General features: G+C 48.7%; 1 protein-coding gene across 2 annotated transcripts; it reads left to right on the top strand.

Annotated features, from left to right (window-relative positions):
• Positions 1-391: 391 nt before the first annotated feature.
• SLAMF6 (SLAM family member 6) lies at positions 392-22,509 on the top strand. Of its 2 annotated transcripts, XM_045455156.1 has the most exons (8): positions 392-1,057; positions 12,824-13,156; positions 17,494-17,757; positions 18,192-18,311; positions 18,538-18,576; positions 19,590-19,669; positions 21,066-21,140; positions 21,504-22,509. In XM_045455156.1, exons 1-8 carry the CDS (start codon positions 943-945, stop codon positions 21,648-21,650), a joined length of 1,173 nt encoding a protein of 390 aa, XP_045311112.1. In that variant the 5' UTR covers positions 392-942; the 3' UTR covers positions 21,651-22,509. The 2 variants fall into 2 exon arrangements, with proteins under 2 accessions (XP_045311112.1, XP_045311113.1); XM_045455157.1 differs by lacking the exon at positions 18,538-18,576.
• Positions 22,510-23,556: the final 1,047 nt, after the last annotated feature.

Here is a 23,556-nt window from a genome sequence, read left to right as displayed (position 1 = left end):
GCCTAATGTCACTGCTGCCCTGTCTCAGGGAACAGGGAGGCCCGAGGAGAGGGAGAGAGACCGGGAACAGCTGTCGGTGAAGCATCGGCACACACACAACATCTAGCAAGTTCGCCGTCTTATAGGGGCACAGCTTGTGGCGCCCCCAAATCATTACAATGCTGACATCAAAAATCACTGATCACAGATCACCGTAAAAATATAAAAATCTGGGGCGCCTGGGTGGCTTCGTCGGTTGAGCGTCCGACTTCGGCTCAGGTCACGATCTCGCGGTCCGTGGGTTCGAGCCCCGCGTCAGGCTCTGTGCCGACAGCTCGGAGCCTGGAGCCTGCTTCGGATTCCGTGTCTCCCTCTCTCTGACCCTCCCCGGCTCGCGCTCTGTCTCTCTCTGTCTCAAAAATAAACAAACATGAAAAATAAATAAATAAAATAAAAATAAAAACCGTGAAGAAGTTTGAAGGACTGCGAGAATTGCCAAAACGTGTCACAGAGTAAAGAAAGCTTGGAAAATGGCACCAACAGTCTGGCTCGACCCAGGGTGGCCACAAAACCTCAGTTTGTAGAGAAACACCATGTCTGTGAGGCTCAACAAGGCGGAGCGCAACAGAACGAGGTAAGCCTGTAATATTGGCCTCGACTGCCATTCATGCCACTGAATGGGACGGTTACAACAGTGACTCTTGGGTCACCACACCACAACCTGTCATTTGGGCCATCCCGCGCCCCCCCTCCCCCCACCGCCGGCAAAAAAAAAGTCAAAAAATGAAAAAAGGAACTAGACAGAAATGAAAATTGCAATTCACGTCGCACACTTAAGAGCGTTGCACTCCACTCAGAAAAGAGTAAACAGAATAGTAGGCAAATGAGGACTGTCGGTGCGCAGGAAGGTTTACCACACCTCCGAGAGGAAGGAGAAGTCCGGGTGAGAATCACTTTCAGTTGATGACAGAAGCGCCAAGGGTGGACACCGGCCGCAGGAGGCCACCGGCTCCTGTCTGCCCCGCCGTCATGCTCTGGCTGCTCCTGCCTCTTGCGTTGGTCTCCTGCCTCGGCCCAGGTAAATGCGGGGGGGTGGTCGCGCAGCCCCCCGAGTGACTCTCTGGTTTTGTGCAGCTCGCTCAGTCTACACCACTCATGCATAGGTGTCTGTCTGTCCCCCGCGGGGCCGGGTGGGTGTCACCGCCTCTCCGCTTGGCACACGAAGCGCTCCCTTGGAGCTGACAGCTTCCCCTGTGTCTGCATTTATCTGCGGGGCATGGGAGGTGAGCTTGTTCTAAGAGCAGACAGTTTGGAGTTTACAACCAGCATGCTGTGAAATACAGAGTTCTGCCGTGAGGAAAGTGAGTTGTCTCCCCAAATGAGCTACTCTCTTGCTGGGTGACCTCAGGTGGGTTCCTTATGCCTCTTGAGTTTCAGTGTCCGCGTCGAAAATATTGAAAACCCTACGGTTCAGTGTAGCCAAAATTTCTAGGCACAGGGCAAACGCTGGAAATAGCCCTATTTTATTACTGTGATCGCTGGTTCTTCCTTCCTGTGATTCATATCAGAGGCTAGCTAGGCTGCCAGAACTTTATATGGCCACAGAAAGTCCTGGCCCGTCCTGCCTCCCCGTTCCCCACTGACCAGTACATGGAAAACGGGAAGGTTCGTGTCATGTTTGGGTTATCACCGGTGGTTACTGGAACCAAAGTACAGGCTTCAGGGACAGACGGGGCAGGAGACGAGACAGAAAAGCTAGGCCAGATGGGGCGCCCGGGTGGCTCAGTCGGTTAAGCGTCCGACTTCAGCTCAGGTCATGATCTTGAAGTTCGTGGGTTCGAGCCCCACGTTGGGCTCTGTGCTGACAGCTCAGAGCCTGGAGCCTGCTTCCGATTCTGTGTCTCCCTGTCTCTCTGCCCCTCCCCTGCTCATGCTCTGTTTCTCTCGCTCTCAAAAATGAATAAATGTTAAAAAAAAAAAAGTTAAAAAAAAAGAAAAGCTAGGCCAGGGCAGCGGATGAAAATAGCTAATACTTCCTGACGCCTTCTGTTCAGGGCCCTGGGCCAAGTACTGTGCACGCATTATATACATAAGCCTCAGTACAGGTCTAGGGAGCTTGTGCTATATTGACCCCATTTTACAACGTGAATTTAAATAACTGGCCCAGATTTCGTTAGCCAGCAGGTGGCAAGCTCTTGCAACAGTTCTGAGAAACAGTGACCAGTGCCCAGACACAGCCGCAGTGCAAAAGAAAGGGCCGCGGTGACAGTCACCGTGGATGCAGAATTAACAAGACGGACACCAGGAGGGTGGGGGAGGCTCTGCTTGTCTAGCTTCTGGGGACACATCGTGAAGAGAGCGGGCGAAAACTCTTCCCCGCGGAGCTCGCATCTGAGCAGAGGAAACAAGTTACCTAAGTGAAATGGCATAGTGGACAGTGACAAATGATAAGGAGGAAAAAAATCAAGCGGGGAATGGGGATATGAAGGATGGTGGAAGGAAGGGGCAGGGAGATTTCAGACAGAGTCGCCAGAGGTGATGAAGTTGGGGGACGAAGGGAAGGGAGGCGGAGAGTTCAAGGTCGGATCTACCGATTTGAAGACATCAGGGTGATACCCGTGAGATTTCCGGGGAGCGGCTGGAAATTGAGGACCAGAGGCTGGAGGCGCGGACATCACGGCGGGGAGATCATCACCGAAGCTAAGACAAAGTGCAAGGGGAGCAGAGCCGTGGGAGATAACGTGTCCGTCCTGTCCTGTCTTTCTAGAGGTCTCCAGGTACAGGGTGTGGCCTCCATTTGATGTCCCCAGCTCTGTCTATCCCAGACATGACCTTTGATGGGAAAGTCAATCCATTACGGCTTTGTAGTGACCTCAGTAGCCCAAATCAGGGGAATATCCACTTTGATAAGGGCCTTTGTTACCTCATTTGCCATTCCTGCCCCACAGGGAGAGGCCTCAATCCTTCTAGTGAACGTAACTACAAATATCCAGTATTTGAAACCCCCAGGGGCTGCTGGCGTGATGGTAAAACCCGTTTGCCAGTCTTCCGCAGGCAGTGTCCCCTTAGCCTGACTTGCCTCGGCTAATAATAATAATCTCTTTCATCCCTGGACCGTATATTGTCTTTGTTGACCACAGGCATGAAGCTTCTCTGCCACCGTCAGTTGGATCTTGTGCACTCTTTAAACGCTTTTTTGTAATGTTTATTTATTTTTGAAGGAGAGAGAGATAGGGACAGAGAGAGAAGGGGCGGGGCAGAGAGAGGAGACCCAGAATCCGAAGCAGGCTCCAGGCTCCGAGCTGTCAGCCCAGAGTCCGACGCGGGGCTGGAACCCGGGCACCGTGAGAGCGTGACCTGAGCCGAAGTCGGATGCTTAAGCGACGGAGCCCCCCGGGTGCCCCTAGATCACGCGCACTCTTAAGAAGCCCCCAAGAAGTCTGCTTGGGCCCCTGGACTTTCCCACTGCTCTTTGTCATCTGATTGTCAGGGCCCATCCTCAGCCCGGTTTTGCTGCCTCCTCTGTCTCCACATGGGGGTAGGTTGGGGCGGACTGATAACGAGGCAAGGAGGTTATCGCTGTGCTGCAAAATCTCCCGTGACCTAGCAGCCCTTCCTGTGGCTGCGGCCGCCAAGCTACTTGCCTGTACGACTTCTGAATTTCCTTTCTGGTGGCACTCGCAATGCACCATGGGCACATTGCTCGACTTGTGCGCGGTTTCCAACACCCCGCGGGTCTCTCTGCCAAAGCTGGTTTCTTTATATCCAGGTTTCGTAAGCCTTTCCTTCCATTTGGCTCCATGGGCATGGAAGACAGAGAAGGTGTATTCAGAATCTTTTATGTAGAATAAAGTGCTCATTGGTAGCACTTTATGTCTGCCTTTTGGGCCGAGGGGCCTGGGGTCGGCCTCTTAGCCTCTACAAGAGCATTCAGGGACACCACGTCCCTGCCTTTCTTGCCCATTTGAAGCTGCCATATACAGATCGGCCTTCCTCCGCGCTGGCCAGGGATCCACTTGGGAGATCTCTGCGACTTGAGACTTGATTGGTTCCTTCTGGGCAACTGTGGGGGGTGGAGGAGCGAGGTCAGGAAGCAGGGTAGCTGGGTTTAAAGTGCGATGCGGCTTCAGCCGTAGCTGAGGGGGATCTGGCAGGTGGCTTGGTATTGTCGTGTTCTGTGTTGGGACAGCCACAGATGTCCTTTGGTTTCTGATAAACCGGAGACCAGGTGCAGGGTCCAGACTGTCCTAGGTTGACCCATACTTTCTTTTTACCTCTTTTATCAAAAGGCACGTGGCTGCCCCAGCTCTCAGGCAGGGACACCAACTCCTGGCCACCATGTCCGAATGTTCAAAGAAATCAGCTACCACACTTTTATTTAAGGGCCCCAGCATCTGTGTTAACACCCCTACCCACAGCCACGCCTTATCTTTCACATCCATGTAAATCAAATGCATTTCAAGGTCTGGTAACGCTAAGGTTGGGGCTTCTGAACATATGGGATCTCTTACTTTTCTACAAAATAGTTTCCATTGCAATGTGCTGTTGAGTTTTAAAGTTCCATTTTCTGGGGGCGCCTGGGTGGCTCAGTCGGGTGAGCGTCCGACTTCGGCTCAGGTCACGATCTCGTTGTCCATAAGTTCGAGCCCCGCATCAGGCTCTGTGCTGACAGCCCGGAGCCTGGAGCCTGTTTCAGATTCTGTGTCTCCCTCTCTCTCTCCCCCTCCCCCACTCTTGCTCTGTCTGTCCCTCTCTCTGTCAAAAATAAATAAACATTAAAAAAAATTTTTTTAATAAATAAAGTTCCATTTTCTGACCATTTTCCTCCATCCTCTAAAGTCTATTGTGGCCAGGCTGCTGCAAAACATCCCTCGCTTTCACATCAAAGGGGAGTATCCAAAAGCCTTCCAGTGCTGGAGGCTACAGGCCACAGGCTGTTGTTCAGAATGGAACTTGTCCTGTGTTCCGGGAACCTTCCTTAGAGCCTCTGAACTTCCAAAGGTCGCATACAGTGATTAGGGGTGACACAAATGCCACACGATCTTGCTCACAGAATATTTAAGAGTCGAGTGGCTTGTCCTTAAGAAAAAGGCCATGGGTGGCTCCGTCGGTTAAGTGTCCGACTGCGGCTCAGATCATGATCTTGCAGTTCGTGAGTTCGAGCCCCGCCTCGGGCTCTGTGCCGACAGCTCAGAGCCTGGAGCCTGCTTTGGATTCTGTGTCTCCCCCTCTCTCTGGCCCTTCCCCTCTCTCTCTCTCTGTCTCTGTCTCTGTCTCTCTCTCTCAAAAAATAAATAAACATTAAAAAAAAAATTTTTTTTAATTGTAAAGAAAAAGGCTAGAGCAAGAAAGGTCTTGGGGACTGCCGAGGACTCTGGGCGTCTATCTTAACTGTTAGTAAGTGAAGTTACACCAGAGAACTGGGGGTCCTACTTACAGATCGCCAGTACCGAAAAGAAGGGAAGGACAAGGTATACAACGGCCAGGCACTCAGTGTGGAGATTCAGACAGTCGACAACAGTCAATTGAGTAAAAACATACTCACAGATACTAGACCAGCCGGGATGGAGACGTCTGGCAAATCTCCCGGACTCTAAGCACGAGACACTCTAAGCACGAGCACAACAGGGTCCAGCGTCCCCAGCGAAGAGGTCAAATTTACCCTCTGACTAGTCTCAAAACGATCACTCCCGTTTCGCCAGGCTGGAGCATCCAAGCCTCCCGGATAGCCAGGTTGTGCAATCTTCCTAATGGTCTTTCCCAGTTCACCCAGACTTTGTGAGACACTCTCAATGTACCTCTAAAATCTGTGCCGTAGACCCGGCCTATGCCAGCAGAGAGCCTTCCGAATAAAAACACTCGGTGCAGCCGCTGGATCTCGGGGGAGGTCCCAACACTGGTGGTCGTTACAGGCACCAAGGAGGGGGAACCCCGCAAGGAAGCCACTTCCAGCCCGGCCCCGGGAGCTTGAAGGGGTTAGCCCAGGACGAGGGGACACCGCCCGCTACTCCATTCACCAGACACCAGGGAATCGGAGGGCAGAGTCGCAGAAGGACAAGAGTCCCACCTGGGTCACCAACATTTGTTACCGAGCCAATGCGGGTGGGCCCCTCGGTGAGTTCCAGAGAGAAGCTACACCGGCTGGAGCTGCCTTACCAAGTCCTCTATTTGCAGCAAATACGGAGAACACGGAGAATAATTCCCAAGGCGGTGACTCCCCAAACAGGAGTGAGCGGACTCCTTTTTTTTCCTTTTTCAAACCAATTTTTTAATATTCAAGTGTAATTATTTCATTTTATTTTATTTTTATTTACTTATTTTCTTCATGAAATCTATTGTCCAATTGGTCTCCATGCAACACCCAGTGCTCATCCCCACAGGTGCCCTCCTCCATGCCCCTCACCCACCCTCCCCTCCCTCCCACCCCCCATCAACCCGCAGTTTGTTCTCAGGTTTTAAGAGCCTCTTCTGATTTGGCTCCCTCCCTCTCTAACTTTTTTTCGAGTGTAGTTACCAAACAGTGTTACATTCGTTTCAGCTGTACGACGTAGTGATTCAACAATTCAATGCATCACTCAGTGCTCGTCACGATAAGTGTGCTGTTCACTCCTTTTACCTCTTTTCCCTATCGCCCTACCCAGCCCCAGCTCCCCTTTAGTGCCCAGCAGTTTGTTCTCTGTAGTTAAGCATCTGTTTCGTGGCCTGCCTCTTTTTTTCTTTGTTTTATCCCTTAAATTCCACACAGGAGTGAGACCATATGTATTTGTCTTTCTCTGCCTGACTTACTGATTTCACTTAGCATTATAGCCTTCAGGTCCATCCATGTTGTTGCAGATGGCAAGATTTCGTTCTTTTTTAGGGCTGAATAATATTCCATTGAACGTACATGCCACATACTCTTGGCCCATTCGTCCGTCGATGGATGCTTGGGCTGCTTCCATATCTTGGCTATTGTTAACAATGCTGCTGTAAACACAGGGGTGTGTGTATCCCTTTGAATTCGCGTTTTCGTATCTTTTTGGTAAAGACCCCGTAGTGCAACTGCTGGGTCGTACGGTGGTTCTATTTTTCATTTTTTGAGGAACCTCCCTCCCGTTTTCCACGGTGGCTGCACCAGTTTGCATTCCCACCAGTTGTGCACAGGGTTCCTTTTCCTCCACAACCTCGCCAGCACCTGCTACTTCTTGTGTTTTTTTTTATTTTAGCCATTCTGACAGGTGTGGGGTGACATTTCCTTGTGGTTTTGATTTGCATTTCCCTGATGACGAGTGGTGTTGAGCATCTTGTGTCTGTTGGCCATCTGGATGTCTTCTTTGGACACTGTTCATGTCTTCTGCCCATTTTTTAACTGAGTTATTTGGTTTTGGGGTGCTGCGTTGTATAAGTTCTTTATATATTTTGGCTACTAACCCTTCACCTGATATGTCATCTGCAAGTATCTTCTCCCGTTCAATAGGCTGCCTTTTTATTTTGTCGATGGTTTCCTTCACTGGGAAACAGTTTTTATTTTGGTATAGCCCCAACGGTTCAATTCTGCTTTTGTTTGCCTTGCCAAAGGAGACGTATCTAGAAAAATGTTTCCATGGTTGACGTGTTTTCTTCTAGGAATGTTATGGTTTCAGGTCTCGTATTTGGGTCTTTAATCCATTTTGAGTTTATTTTTGTGTATGGCGTAAGAGAGTGGTCCAGCTTCTTTCACATGTAGCTGCCCAGTGTTTCCAACACCATTTGTTGAAGAGACCTTTCTATTTCCCATGGCATGTTCTTGCCTCCTTTGTCAGAGATTAATTGACCATATAATTGTGGGTTTCTTTCTGGGCTCTGGACTCTGTTCCTTTGACCTGTGTGCCTATTGTGTGCCAGTAATGTGCTGTTTTGATTACTACAGCTTTGTGGTGTAACTCAAAATCTAAAATTGTGATACCTCCAGCTTTGTTCCACTTTTTCAAGATTGCTTTGGCCATTCAGGGTCTTTTGCGGTTCCATCCAAACTTTAGGATTGTTTGTTCTGTTCTGTGAAAAATGCTGTTGGTATTTTGACAGAGATTGCATTAAATTTGTAGATAAGCAATTAGTCAGAGAAAGATGATATCACGTGACTTCACTCACACGAAGAATTTAAGACACAAAACAGATGAACATAAGGGAAGGGAAATAAAAATAACATAAAAACAGGGAGGGGGACAAAACATAAAAGACTCTTCAATATAGACAACGAACAGAGTTGCTGGATGGGTTGTGGGAGGGGGGATGGTCTAAATGGGTAAAGGTCATTAAGGAACCTACTCCTGGAATCATTGTTGCACCAAGTTAGTTGTAAATTAAACAATAAATACATTTTTAAAAAGAGAGTAAAAAGGCAATCCACAAAGTGGGAGAAAAAGATTTTCGAAATATATTTTGTATCTAGAATACACCAAGAGCTCCTAAATAATAAGAAAAAAACTGAGAATCCATTTAAAAGTGGATCAAAGATTTCAACAGACAAGTGACTAAAGTAAACATTCAAATGGAAATGGCCAATAAATATATTAAAAGGTATTGAATGTAACTGATCGTAAGGGAAAGGTAAATTAAAACCACAACAAGCTACCAATATATCCACATCAAGCATTGGGAACTTTATAAAAACTGAATCTGGATAATGGAAAAAAAATTGTAGATAAGCAGGTTCCTCTTATTGGGGTCTGGGATGGATACTGAGAGGGGGAGGCTTGATCATCACGTGTCATGGGCAGGCATAGACCTTCACATGCACACCCAGAAAACGTGCCTATACATATATTGTACGGTATGCTAATGAGATTTATGCCCGTCCCAGGGCAGGGATTTTAATATTGTCCTAGAGCTGAGGTACCTGTCTGGCACTTTATGACTCAGCTGCCCAGGCATGTCCTGGGGGGTCCTACTCAAAATGTTTCTTTTCCTGTTCCAGCAATTCACTAGTTGGTTTCTAAAAGATAAAACCGATAGCTGGGCAAAGGCTTTGAGGAGTTTCCGGAGTGGAGGGGTTCTCCCTGCTGACAGAATCGCATCGCCTGGAACCCAAAGCAGCTCTCCTTGTGCCAAAATTCTCAGAGAAGGGCTTTTGAACATTTCCTGTAACTTCTGACTTTCCCCTTCCCTGAGCAAAGTGCCCTAAGCCTTTTTCTTCTTCTTAGACCTTCAGGGGACTAATTCTACCTTCCTTTTCTCTACTTTCTTCCCCTTGGTCTCTTTTTCAGCCAGACTCTTTTCTCCTTCCCCTGAACCAAAACAAACTCCCCACGAATATAAGCAGAGGCAAACAGATATTTGAGCCCCTCCTTGAAGGATAAATAGGGACGCAGCAGGTGGAAAAAGCGACAAAGGGCATTCCGGGCAAAGGGAACAATGGGGCAAAGAAAGAGCGGGGCACTCTTGGAAGAATCACAAATAGTTGGGCCATAGGAACCTCTTGTTTTTATTCAGAACCCTGCTGTGATGTTATCGCCCCTGTGAAGCGTTTCCTGACAACCCCCAGCTCCCCCAGCCCCGGATGCTCATTTATTTGGGCTCCTCTACAGCACGTACCTCTGTTGGGTCAACATTTATTGAGCTAGAAATTGTGTTAAGTGCTAGGAACACAGAGATAATAAGCACAGTCTCTATCCCCAAGATTCTGGAAAAGAGAGGAAAACAGTCTCATAATTACAACAAGAAGAAAGAAGTACTTGGTGTTGAGTGTACCGGGTGCAATTGATGGTCCGTACAAGGTCAATGCAGAAGTCAGCCCCTTCCTAGCTCCAGACCCAGCTCATTGCACTGAAACTACTCGCTTGCCTGTTAGGCTCCTCTGCGACATGGTGAGCCCAGAGGCCCAACATTTCTTATTCAGGTTCCCAATCTTCAGCCCAGAAACTGGTCCATAAAAGGGATCTAGTCCATATGGTCTGAATGCCGTGAGTTCTAAAGCTCTACTCACTGAACTGGCATAGAACTGAGCAAATGGTAGAAAGAATGACTTGTTCAATGAATAGTTGCCATCTATAAAAAAAAAAAAAAAAGGAGGCGTCAAGGAATGTGCTAGGCAGGAGGCAACAGCTCCTGGGGAGTCCTTGGGCCCCAGGGTATGCCCAGGCTCCTTACAAAAGAGAATCTGCTCCTTAATATCTTGGACAGAAAACCTCCAAGAGAAAGAACGGAGTGCCCAGTCACTCCACAGATACTCACTGAATGAATCCTATGGGCCTGTGCTGTGCCAAGCAGTGTTCAAGAGTGATCACAACAAAGAAGAAGACAGACGGAAACCTTTGCTCTCAGGGAGCTTACATTCTAGTAGAAGGGAGAGAGAATTTTTTTCTTTAAGGCAAATTATAAAGTAGGCTAGGTGGTAAGTATTACGGAGAAAAAGAAGTCCAAAAGCAGCTGAATGTACAGGGGTAAGGGTTGGTGATGAGGGAAGAGCGGTCCTCTCTGAGAGGGAATGTGTACATTAAAGATCTTCTAGAGATGAAAGAATGAGCCACATGCACACCTGAGAGACAACACCCTTCCAGGCGGAGGGAAGGGCAGGTGAACCCGCCCTGGCTTGCTCAAGGAATGGCCAGGACAGCGTAGTTTGAGCAAAGTCAACTGGTCTGGGGAGAGTTATAGAAAAAATAGGTCAAAGACACAAACACGAGCAGATCGTTTTGGTTTTTAAAAAAAAAAAAAAAGTTTTCTTAATGTTTATTTATTTTTGAGAGACAGAGAGAGAGAGAGGGACAGAGGAGAGCAGAGGAGGGGCAGAGAGAGAGGGAGACACAGAAACCAAAGCAGGCTCCAGGTTCCGAGCCATCAGCACAGAGCCCGACGCGGGGCTCAAACTCACGAGCTGCGAAGTCATGACCTGAGCCGAAGTCGGGCGCTCAACCGACTGAGCCACCCAGGCGCCCCACCTTTTGGTCTTCATAGGTCATTGTAACTGTTTTGGTTTGGTTTGGGTTTTGTCACCATTCTAACATTTTTTAACTGAAATATACACATGAAGAGAAAACTGTACAAATCCTAAGTGTGAACTCAATGAATTATCACAAAATGAATAAATCCGAGTATCCAGACCCAGGTCAAGAACTAGGACATTCTCAGCACCCCAGAGTCCCCCTTTTTGCTCCCTCCTACCTGCTCTCTCTCGCTCCTCCTCAAAGGTAACCACTATCCTGACTTCAAGCAGATCTGTTTTGCCTGTTTTTAAACTTTCAGTAAGTGGGATCGACAACAGGAAAAGGCAAAATACATCTTTTGCTCAAGATTTTGCTTGGGATCGTCCCCCATGCCGTTCCTAGAGGGAAGAGAGGTTAAGATGAGAAATCTTCCCCATCACGTTAAACCCCTGATGGGAAAGATGGGGTGCGGGGCGGGGGGGGGGTGGGGTGGGAATGGCCGGCAGCGTTCAGTGCCTGGCTTCTGCACGACCATCAAGGAAGGAGAGAGGCAGTGTGAGCTCGCCCAAGAGCTGAGCGTCAGGATCCCGAGAGGTAGTTCCTCCCTGCTTAGATCTTCTCCTGAGAAGTAAGAGATCTGGAGAAGGTTGGGGGTCCTGGTTACAGTTACATATTCACCGACTCACTCAAACATTTCCAGATCCTCCTTCACGTTAGACACAGTGCCGAAATAGAAAGATAATCAGGGCACGGCCAGTTAGACAAACAAGCAAACACAGGACCACAAAATGGTGTGATGAGTGCTACGTATTTGCAGAGGATGCTCGGGAAGCATCCTCTTTAAGAATCGTTGTGACCAGGGGCGCCTGGGTGGCTCCGTCGGTTAAGCGCCAGACTTCGGCTCAGGTCACGATCTCATGGTTTGTGAGTTTGAGCCCCGCTCTGGCTCTGTGCTGACAGCTCAGAGCCTGGATCCTGCTTCAGATTCTGTGTGTGTGTCTCTCTCTCTGCCCCTCCCCTGCCTATGCTCTCTTTCTCTCTCTGTCTGTCAAAAAAGTAAATAAACATTTTAAAAAATTAAAAAAAAAAAAAAAGAATCGTTGTGACCATTTCACCTTTTTTGCTCAAACATGAACGGCTCTGAGATAGGCTCACGAGAACAGGACCACCGTCTATTCCTTTGAAGTTATATTTATCGCTTCTGTATTTATCAGTTTTATCTCCTCCACTTGGAGAATAGAAAAGATATTTTCTGGTATCACCAAAAGAGCAAAAAGCAAGTGAGGTCAAAATCATTGGGTCTGAGTCCTGACCCTTATTCTGTAGCTGTGTGACCCTGGGAAAAAAAATGAGTTAAACAATCTGTGCCCCCGCTCTTTTATCTATAAATGGAGATGATAATATCCATCCGATCTGCCTCCCAGAATTGCACCAGCATCGAAGGAAATAATGAATGTAAAGAGCTATAAATTCCTAGTATCAGTCCTCTAACCACCGCCCCACCCACCCACAAACCTACTATGTTGGGCACAGCAGATAATCAGTGAGTGTTGAGCTTTCATTAAACTTCATCAGCAAAGACTTGTGATTGCTGGAGTCTATGCTAGGGAGCTGACGCAGTTCCCTCTCTCCCTCCACCTCGGGCCCAGAGAACTCAGAGGCTGGAGTCAGATATTGTGGTCATGACCCAAGAGTGACCAGCCAGGATAGGAGGGTGGACTGGGCCAGAACCATCTGGGCCAACTTCCCATTATCCAAGAACACCAGACACTTTGCTGGGGGTGGGGCCTCTGTGATTGTCCATTTCCACACTTCTCCTAACCCTGTGTCTCTTCATCATATGTCTGGGCATCAGTATCAGAAGGCTCTAACAGATGGGCAGAGGTAGGGAAAGGGTGTGGGGAGCAAGGGGTGAGCCAGTGGGGGGGGAGGTTAAAGCAATTTCTCTTCTGTGTTTACAGGGCACACAGCTTCACAAGCCAGCTCAACCCCACTGATGGTGAATGGAACCCTGGGGGAGTCGGTAACTTTTCCCTTGAAGCTTCCTATATCTGAGGATACTCTTTCCATCACCTGGCTTTACAACGGAACATCTATAACCTTCATACAACTAAGTGATCCTTCAGATCCACAGATCATACTGACGAATCCAAAATGGAAAGACCGACTGCAATTCACCAGGAACTACTCCTTACAGCTCAGCAACCTGACAATGGCTGACGCAGGATCTTACCATGCCCAGATAACCACACAAACCTCTACAGTGTTTTCCAGTTACAGGCTGAGGATCTTCAGTGAGTGAAAGCATGGGGGTTAATTGTGTATGGACTGAAAGGTAGGACGTATGTCAATCCTATGTGACAGCCAGTATCCACCATAGCCTAGTGGTAAACAGCGTAGTATTTGGAGTCAGACTGAGGTCCAGCAGTAAACAATCTCAATGGCATTGCTCGGCCAGTGAGTGACAGAGTGGAGAATAGAACCTAAGTCTTGTGACTCCTGGCCCCCAATCACATCACTCTCCCTCACCCAATAAAATAGTCCCTCTTGGGGCACCTGAGTGGCTCAGTCAGTGAAGCATCTGACTTTTCATTTCGGCTCAGGTCATGATCTCAGAGTTGTGAGATCGAGTTCCACGTCCAACTCCACGTAGACATCATGGAGCCTGATCGGGATTCGCTCGCTCTCTCTCTCTCTCTGCCCCTCCCCTGCTCTCGCTCACTCACTCTCTCTCTCAAAGTAAATAAATAAACTTAAAAAAAAATAGTCCCTCTTGAGTAGAAATGTAATAGAAGTGGGGCACCTGGCTGGCTCAGTCGGAAGGGCATCACTCTTGATCTCGGGGTCACGAGTTCAAGCCCCACATTGGGTGTAGAGATTACGTAAATAAATAAAACTTTAAAAAAAAAAAAAAGAAATGTAATGGAAGTAACAGAAGTGAAATAGCTGTGACTCTGTTACCATGTGCATTACCTGTATCTGTTGGGTAATCTTCACCAAAGCTCCACGAGGTGGATACGAACCCTTACCCCTGAGGCACAGCATCAGTCACAGCAACCTGCCTACAGTCACAGAGGGGACAGTAAGTGGGAGAGCTTCCCACATGACTAGCTGGCATGACACGTCCCTTTACACAAAGGCTCGTCTGGCTCAATGGAGAATGATCAGTATACAGAACAGTGGTGTACCTAGAAAGTGCTCTGTAAGGATGAGTTGATAACGAGAAAGATCTTTTCTACAAGGTTATTTAATTTCCAAGAACATTTTCCCCAGACGGTTCACGTCCTCAACATAAAATTATGGAAACCATGAGACAGCTTGCCAATCAGTATCAGAAAAAAAAAAAAAAAAAAAAAAAAAAAAAAGATCCTTCTAGCAATCAGTGGTGTTCGAGATGCCTTGAATGCCTTTAAGACCATCTCTTACCAGGAATGTTGTATAGGAGATTCAAGCTGGAACTGGCAACTTTGAAGGTCACCGAGATTCCATACGTCTCATCTACCCGAGAGCCTACAGTGTCTAAAACTCACCCAGAGCCCTTTGGGTTAAGACGTGGAATCCAAAAAAGCACTTCAGTTAAAATAAGATGTCACCACAAATAGGTTACTTGTGAACCTTTATAATCCCCTAAATATTTGGCAGATGTACCGTGTTAGATTGGTCAAAGTCATGTCCCTAAAAGAACAGGACGCAGAACAGGTAAATATGATAGGAAAGAGAGGTTGTCTAGAAAAGTCTGCCACAGGAATTCCAACCAAACGGGCAAAGTCACCCTGGGACAGTCTATTGATATCTTGAAGCTGTTAAACAAATCACCACAAAGTCGGTGGCTAACATCAGAAATTTTTTTTTTTTAATTTTTTTTTTTCAACGTTTATTTATTTTTAGGACAGAGAGAGACAGAGCATGAACGGGGGAGGGGCAGAGAGAGAGGGAGACACAGAATCGGAAACAGGCTCCAGGCTCTGAGCCATCAGCCCAGAGCCCGATGTGGGGCTCGAACTCACGGACCGCGAGATCGTGACCTGGCTGAAGTCGGATGCTCAACCGACTGCGCCACCCAGGCGCCCCCAGAAATGTTATTCTCTCACAATTCTGGAGGCCCAAAGTCCAAAATCAAGGTGTGGGCAGGGCCACCGTCCCTCTGGAGGCCCTAGAGGGCAATCTGTTCTTGGCCTCTTCCAGTTTCTGCTGGAATGCTGCTGGCACTCCTTAATGTTTGTTGGCCTGTGTCTGGGTCACACGAGTCTCTGCCTCCCTGTCACATCGCCTCCTCCTTTCCCTATGTTATCTCCTCTTCTGTCTCAAATATCTCTCTGCTCTCCTCTTGCAAGGACACTTATCACTGGATTTAGGGCCCACCCAGATAATCCAGAATCATCTCTTCATCTCACTTAATTACATCTGCAAAGACCCTTTTCTGAATAAGATTCTGGGAATTAGGACGTGGAGATATCTTTTGGGAGGGTGTCATCATTCAACCCACTACAGGCAGAATCACTCTGGGTGACCAGAGGTCATCAAGTCAGTGCTAGGACCCTGCAGAGAAGAGAGACATCCGGTGGAAAGTCTGAGAACAGACCCCGTATCAGTCTCCATCACACTGTTGAGACAATGTTCTTTAGCCACTGGTCAGAAGACAAAGCATGACTTCTGCAATAACCATACTCATGAGGTTCAACACCAAACCCTTCTCAGGACCTTTTGGCATCAGGAGTGACAAGGAACAGAAGTCATTGTTAAATGGAGTGGTCATGGGGTGCCTGAGTGGCTCGGTCAGTTGAGACTCCGACTTTGACTCAGGTCACGATCTCGTGGTTCATGAGTTGGAGCCCCGCGTCGCGCTCTGTGCTAACAGCTCAGAGCCTGGAGCCTGCTTCAGATTCTGTGCCTCCCTCTCTCTGCCCCTCCCCCATTTGCAGTCTGCCTCTCTCTCTCTCTCTCTCTGTCTCAAAAATAAATAAATATTAAAAAAAAATTTTTTAATAAATGGAGTGGTCATAATAGGCTGAGAAGATAGCATTTGAGCCAAGACCTGTTGGAGGTGAGGGAGTGAGCCATGCAGATAGTTGAATGGAGAGGCCTCCCCTGTGCCTGGCAGGCTCAAGGAACGCCAAAGAGGTCAAAGACCAAGGAGCAGAGTGAGGGGAGAGGAACAAGAAACAAGGTCAGTATGGAAATAGAGGCCACATCACGTATGGCTCTGAGAGCCTTCACAGGGACTTTGGTCTCTACTCTTGGTGAGACTGAGAACCATCAGAGGGTTTTGTGAAGTGCTTGGATTCTGGATATACTTTGGAGGTAAAGCCACCAGGGTATCCTGATGTGGTGGCGTGAGACGAAGATGTAAGTTTGTGTAAGGCGTGGAGAGATTTAAAAATGTCTCCACGGTCACATAACCAGGAAATGACAAAGCCATAAGTCTGGCCAAGGTCTTCCTAACTCCAAATCCAACACTCTCCATTCCATGAAATTCCTTTCTGTCAGAATATGTCCCACCTCTACTCCACTAACTAAGCTTAGAGCATTCCTCAATATCTTCCCACCAGACAGTCGGGGTCATTCCGTTCTTTACTGGGTCATCGTTACCTCAGGCCAAGCCCCGCTCAGTGGCCTTTTTCTGGACCACTCCCACATCCCTACTGATTCACAGCTACAGACATTTGTTAAAGATATCTTTTAATGTTTATTTATTTTTGAGAAAAAGAGACAGAGCCCAAATCGGGGGGCGGGGGCAGAGAGAGAGAGAGAGGGAGACACGGAATGTGAAGCAGGCTCCAGGCTCTGAGCTGTCAGCACAGAGTCTGATGCGGGGCTCGAACTCATGAACCACAAGATCGTGACCTGAGCCAAAGTCCGACTGAACCACCCAGGCACCGCGCTACTGGCGTCTCAATAGCCAATATTTTCTGATCTTTGCTCTTAGAAATTTCTCAAATGCCTGGATATATTGTACTTCTTGGTTCTCCAGAATTACTTGCTCGTTCAGTTCCCTCACTTCTTTCTCTAGTTTTTTGGCTCTCGACATTTCCCTTTCTGTCTTGCTGACATTCCGCATCAGGATCTCTTTGTCCTCACTGGAGCCAGCATCCGATACAATGAGGACCGGCATTCCTGCAGATTCGTGAGAAGTACAAGTCCCCAAGGACACCGAGCTTTTATCTTCCACCTCAGCTAGGGAACTCTGATGGTGGAGAGAATGGGGCTCTTGAGTCTGGTTTACTGGCTTCTGCCCTAAGGGCCAGTTGGCCCTCAGCTAAATTCCCCAACGTCTTCACACAAGGCCAGTGTACAAGGCTGGAAAGGATGCCAGGAATACACTGGGGCCCAGAAAGTAAATTGAGCAGCCCAGAATCACACAACTAGTTGGTGATGGCCGTCGTGTGTCCCCACCCACTTCTCCCCCTGGCTGCTCTGTCTCATGCTGATGTCCCTCATCACTGGTCACCCCAGACCCTGACACCATCCTTTAGGCAATACAAGCCAAGTTACTTACAGAGCAGACAGGCCATAGTATACAGTAGAGTGTTGGGAGGAATACAGAAGCATTTTGCGGTGGGAAGGGTATTTTTCACAATGGCCTGAAGACCAAGCCATTTGGTCTCAGGCCGGGCCTTTTCCCTGCGTGCAGGACCACTGAGGAACTTAGAAGTGGCCAACCACACTTGGCGATCCGAGAATGGGACCTGTGAGATCCACCTGACCTGCTCTGTGGAGAATACGAATGACAACAACCTAGTAAGGTGGGAGGTCGCAGGAAGCATATCTATAAGAGAAGCCAACCTCACTCTGTCCTGGGACCCCAAGAAGTCCAGCGAAGAGAAGTACACCTGCATAGCTGAGAATCCTGTCAGCCAACTGTCCTTCTCTGTTTCCACCCAGAGTCTCTGCAAAGGTAACAGTCGGTCTCAGGTCTCCCCGAGAGCCTTGAGCAGCTGTGGGATGTGGGATGTCCCTCCTGCCCAAGGTGACTTCCCAAAACAGGCGCTCAGGGGGAGGCCATCCAACACTGCTGGGGTAGGACTAACACCCCCCCCCCCAGCTCCGTACCTCTCATTGCCTCCAGAGGCCTCTCCTCCCTCCCTCCCTCCCCCTAGTCCTCCAGCCCACTCAGGGCCCAGGGGCCAAGTCCCTGGGAAGTCGGAACTGCTCCCCACATCGGCTCTACCAGGCTCCTGCCCCGTCCAGCACAGGGACTCCCACTCCCAGAAAGGCTGCCCAGAACCGGAACCCACCCAGCCCCCAAAGGTGGCCTAGAAGAGGCTCAGCAGAGACCCTCAGGAGGGGTCTTTTCAGAAGAAAAACGCTCTTCTCTTTTTCGTTTTTCAGATTTTTTGAATGATAAATCCATTGGTACCCTATGGATTGCACCTGTGACTATTATTTTGATATGTCCAGTCATCGTGTTACTTGTTGTTTGCAGGAAGAAATGCTGTTTGTGCAAGAGAGGTAAAGGGAGGGAGGAAGGTCCACTGGGACGGCCCCTGGGATGTGACCGCACACATGCTAATTTTCTCCAGAAAATGCATGACCAAGCCTCAAGGCCTGGCTGCCCTTCCCCTTCAGGTCCCCCTGCACCACATCCTCTAGAGAGACACCTGTGGGCGAGGGGTAGGGCGTGGGGACCTCTCACACTGCACTCACAAATTTCCATTTCCCTGATTTTATTTTTCAGGCATCTTTCATTTCTCTGCTCAACAAACCCAGACTTCTGGTGAGCTTGTAGACTCTTAGCTCCCAATCCTAAGACAGAGGGGGAGTCCTAGTGAAGGAGGAAAGGGGCCAGTCAGAAGGCTGGGTAATGAGAGAGGAGGGAGTCAGAATACCATTGCTCAGGGGGACCAGATGGTGAAAGAGAGGTGACCCGTAACTATGCATGTCTGTCCCTGAAGGATCTCAGGCGTTGGGATGAGGGTGGCTCCCCACCCTGTTGATGAGAAACCAGGTACCAGTGAAAGGCTCACTGTCCATTATCAACCAGCAAGTCCAGGGCAGGGACAGGGTTAGAGCATCAAAGGTCCACAGACAAATTGCCTGACCCTGCCACTCTTTCAGCCAGGGGATTTGAACACTGAGTAGACCCAGTCCAAAAAGAAAAGTGCGATACAGAGACAGGAACACAGGTCTGGACTCAGACTGGCTGCGAGTCTCATTTCAGGGGTCAGAGATACACGACATCGTGTGTAGAGGACGAACGTGAGGTTCAGAGTCAGAAGGCAGGCATCTGAGTTCCTGTTCTATCACTTCCTCTTTGGCTTTGTGCCAAGTTAATTGAACTTCCTGAGCCTCCGGTTTCTCAGCAGTAATAATAAATATAATATAATATAACTATCCATAATACAACCATCTGGAATAGAATCTGAGAAGTTTACTAATACTTTATATGTGACATAACCCGGCTCCATTAAACTTGCCAATGGCGTTCCCTGGCCCCTGTGGAGGCAGTGCTCTTTGGTCCCGGGAGCTCACTGGTCCACATGTGAATCCAGAGGGAGACACTGAAGCTTTAGGACACCTCAAGACCACGTCCCCCCAGGAGATGAGGTCAGAAATAGAGCACACGGCTGAGAAGGTTCTAGTTCAACCCAGAACTTCAAAGAGTGTCAAAAATGAATGAACCCTAAGGAAGGGCATTGCCTCGACCATCTGCCTCTTTGGGGCCACAAAGTGCCGTGGAGTGGGACACTGAGAGAGCAGGACACTGACTGTGCCTTCCTGTGTTAACAGCAGAGAACACGAATAACTTAGAGTATGTCTCCATCTCTTCGGGGAACACCGTGTATGCTCGTGTCACTCATCCAAAGAGGGTGAGTCCCTTCAGCTTTATATTTCATCATTGGCACGGCTTTTAGAGTCTTCGTACGCAAACTTGTCACCACAGTCATCTCTTTAATCCAATGACCCCCACTGTGGAGGAGAGGAGAGGCAGTGGCAGCAGCGACGACGTTGCATGGGGGACCTTGCCAGCCCCCAGGGCTCTCGCCCCATGATGTGTTCGCTCACGCCCTACTTTACATGGTCCTCTAACTGCGTGATGCATCAGGAAGTCTTGTCCCTTGGCAGCTTAATTACGAGCTGCCTGGAAGTGAAAATGATGTTTTCCTCTCTGTTCCCTGAGCACGGTTCCCAGTAAACACTTGCTGAATAGATCGGAATTCAATGAAATTTGAGAGTTTCCAGAGAGCACAACTGTGTGGCAGGGGGGTTTCTTGCCCTGGATGGAGTAGAAATAGAGGAACTGAGAAACCCTCTCTCAAGGGGGGAGGTGGGGCAAGGATTCGCAACAGTAGAAGACGGTAAAGGCGTGAGCGGCCTTCAACGCTCCCCTCCCCTCTGCAACATAGCAGATGGCCTTGGGCAGCCACCAGGAACTCCTTTGCCACACATCAGCAATTTCCCACCACCCCCAAAGTAAAGCATCCGCAGGTGGACCCTTCTAAATAACACCATCCACCTTCTGAAAAGTAAGCCAAGATAACTCAGCACTCACCCACTGATGGAAGCGATGATCCCGCTAGAAATCTTAGGTTCCCCAAGCAAATGTCCCTTGACACAGCTCCTCATGGTGCTGTGTGACCATGAAGGGAGGTGACAAGAAGGGTACTCCCCCTGGTCCAAATATCTCTGCTGCCTTTCTAATTCTCTCTTGGGGACAAGATGCATCACCCTCAACAACCCAAAAAACGGCTCTCCAGCCAACTTGCTCACTTCTTCAGAAAAAAAAGAAAATCGTACTCTGGAGAGTTTCAGAGGTTTTCTCCATGCCCTAAATATTCCTTAGTTCGTTTTAAATGTCAAAACCCATGAGCACGGGGCCTTCTGCCAAAGGAGCTAAGACAAAAGATACAATACTCCTATACACTCTGGCATAAGGTGGACGAAGGACGGCAGAGTCCGATGCAGGAAAGAACGCTTCCCTTTCTTCACACACCCGCCAACAAGGTTGCCCTTCTGTCCCTCTCTGGCTCTCGAGCCCACTGGTTTGCCGGGGTGTTGTGCTTCGTGTGTGGGCCTCGGGAAATGTCACTCAACTTCCTCTGGCTTGAGAGCTCGTGGTGTTTGGTCTCCAGCCCCTCTTGCTACATACTCTCTTACCCTTTCCTCCTGGAGGATGTTGACATCGCCCCTCTGTGTTGCGTTGTCTTTCTCTGCACAAATATCTCTTTGTCTGTGAGCCGAATGTCTATGATTATGTTTTTACAGCAAACGAGTAACCCAACGCCTATGAAAAGCACTGATTCCTCCACAATTTACTCCGCGGTTCATCAGTCCAAAGAGGTGAGCCCGTGAGTGTGCCCTGTTCTCACAGCTTACCTCTCTCCTTAGACTTAGGACTTTATAAGGGAAGCAAAAGTAAAGGGGGCCACGGGACAGATGGCACAGACACCAGCGGAATGTAGAAGGTCTCAGGGCATCACCAAAACGTAGAAGTTATCTTGTATGAGGCTCGTCACCCATCACTGAGTTTCCAACCTACCCGAATTCAGTTAAATTGTTTAAATTAAAATTTTAAGTCAGTTTTGCCTTAGCTCCGTATTCCTATCTGTCACTTAGTGCTTTCCAGACCTCCTCTATAGCCACGAGAGGTAGCCTGAGACACTGGTCCCCATTAACCTGCTTGATTTTCCTTTTTGCCATTAGAGTAAGCCCATTTCTCCCCGGACGACTGCCCTCGGCGACGTCAACCAAGTGGCTGAGGGGTCTCAGCAGGAATGCAGGAAGGACATGGCTTCTCCCGATCCCTTGGGAGAGAACAAACACAGCGTGGTTTCTGCCTGGAGAACTTGAATATCTAGGATCATCACTTCCAGTTCTGAGGACCGGAACCTGTTCGCCTGCGTCAAATATCGAAGGAATGACATCATTTCCAACATGGGACCCAAATAACATTTTCTAATGTGCTCCGGGTCAAAACACGCCTCGGCGAACAAGCCTGGATATTGACTTTCTCTTTGGCAACGGATGGGGTTGCGGTTGACTGGGAGTGGTAATTCAGAAGACAACGACTTCTCTCCTTGTAGAGAGCAGCAGGACTGCGATTCTCTGGGAGAGAGTACTGTGTGTTACATACGTTGTCTCCGGAATTGGACGGACCCATCCCCAAACCCTCACGCATCATTTACTAGACATACCTCCCGGGACCCGTGACGGAACCTCTCGAGCTCTGGTCTGCTAGACTGAAAAATGGGGATCAGCCTGTTAACTCAAACCAGGAACCGGAGTTATCCTTGACTTCAGCTGTTTCGTCACCAGGCCCTTTGGACTCTACCTCCACACATGTATGTCAGATCAACCCGCTTCTCTCCAAACCTTCAACCTCCATCCTGTATTAACCCACCATCATCTCCAACCTGGGCTACAACAGTAAACTCCAAACAAATGTCCCCCAGGTTTGCTCTTATCTCCCTCCGGTCCATTCTCCACAAGACAGCCGGAGTGATATCTTTAATATAAATCAGACCCTTCACTTGTCTGCTTAAGATGAACCCTGCGGGACTTCCCGGTCACTCAGAAAGAAACTGAGTCTCCGTGGCTCTGGATGGCCTGGCGCATCTACAACCTCGGCCGTCACCACTCACTCCTCTCTCTCTCTGATTTGGCCTCTCTGGTTCTCTTTCAGCTCCTCGGAGGAGTTTGCTCACATCTGCCTCCAGATCCTTCTCTGTCTGCCTCCTTCCTCCTCATTCTATAGGTGTTGGTGCATATATGTCACTCTCCAAGAGAGACCTTCAGACCATTCTATCTGAAGTGCATCCCCTTGTATTCTGTCACACTTTCCATGTCGTCTATCACATGCCGACTATTTATTATATTTAACGTCTCTTTCTCTGACTACTCCATACGCTCTCGGGGAGCAAGGACCACAATGATTTCATCTCAGTATCCTGACCACCTAGCATAGGATCTAGCACCTAGAAAATGCTCATCCGAGCTCCTGGGTGGCTCGGTCAGCTAAGCGACTGACTTCGGTCCAGGTCATGATCTCGCGGTCCGTGACTTCGAGCCCCGCGGCGGGCTCTGCGCGGACAGCTCGGAGCCTGGAGCCTGCTTCGGAGTCTGGGTCTCCCCCTCTCTCTGCACCCCCCCACCCCCTGCTCGTGCTCTCTCTGTGTCTCTCAAAAATAAACAGACGTTGAAAACAGTGTTCAATGATATTTTTTAAATAGATAAATAAGCATCTAGTGGAGTCCTGGAAGAATTAAAGACAATGTGCCTGCAGCCCTTGGTGTATTCACAGAGCCCGATAAACATGAGCGTCAGTGTTGCGTTGTTACTATTCCTGTTGTTAAATTGTGTCCTCCTGAACTCTTACAGTCTTCTCACAAACCCTCACCACAAGAAAGGAGAAGGGATACATTGTCTGGGACCCGCTTCCCTACCGGTTTGCCAGTTTACATCATTCCCTACCAGTCTACTCGGCTCAGATTTTAAAACTTCATTCTTTTATCCCCAGAGCAGAATTCTCTGATGTTTTTGTGCGTTTGAGATCTTCAAAATAAGAATTTTTTTACAACGCTCTATGGAGGTGTGATCGACATACAAGACGCTGGACGTCCTTAATGGCACACAACTGGATGAGTCTGGAGAGAAGTATGCATTTGTGAAACTGACCACAGTCGGGACTATAAACATATCTGGCACCATGAGAAGTGTCCTCTAGCCTTTTACTTTTAATTTTTAGTTTTTGGTGGGA

This window comes from Leopardus geoffroyi, chromosome C3 (genome assembly GCF_018350155.1).
Source record: "Leopardus geoffroyi isolate Oge1 chromosome C3, O.geoffroyi_Oge1_pat1.0, whole genome shotgun sequence".
Taxonomy (NCBI): Eukaryota; Metazoa; Chordata; class Mammalia; order Carnivora; family Felidae; genus Leopardus; species Leopardus geoffroyi.
The sequence above is the reverse complement of the archived record's forward strand: the minus strand, read 5'-3'. Positions and strand labels throughout refer to the sequence as shown.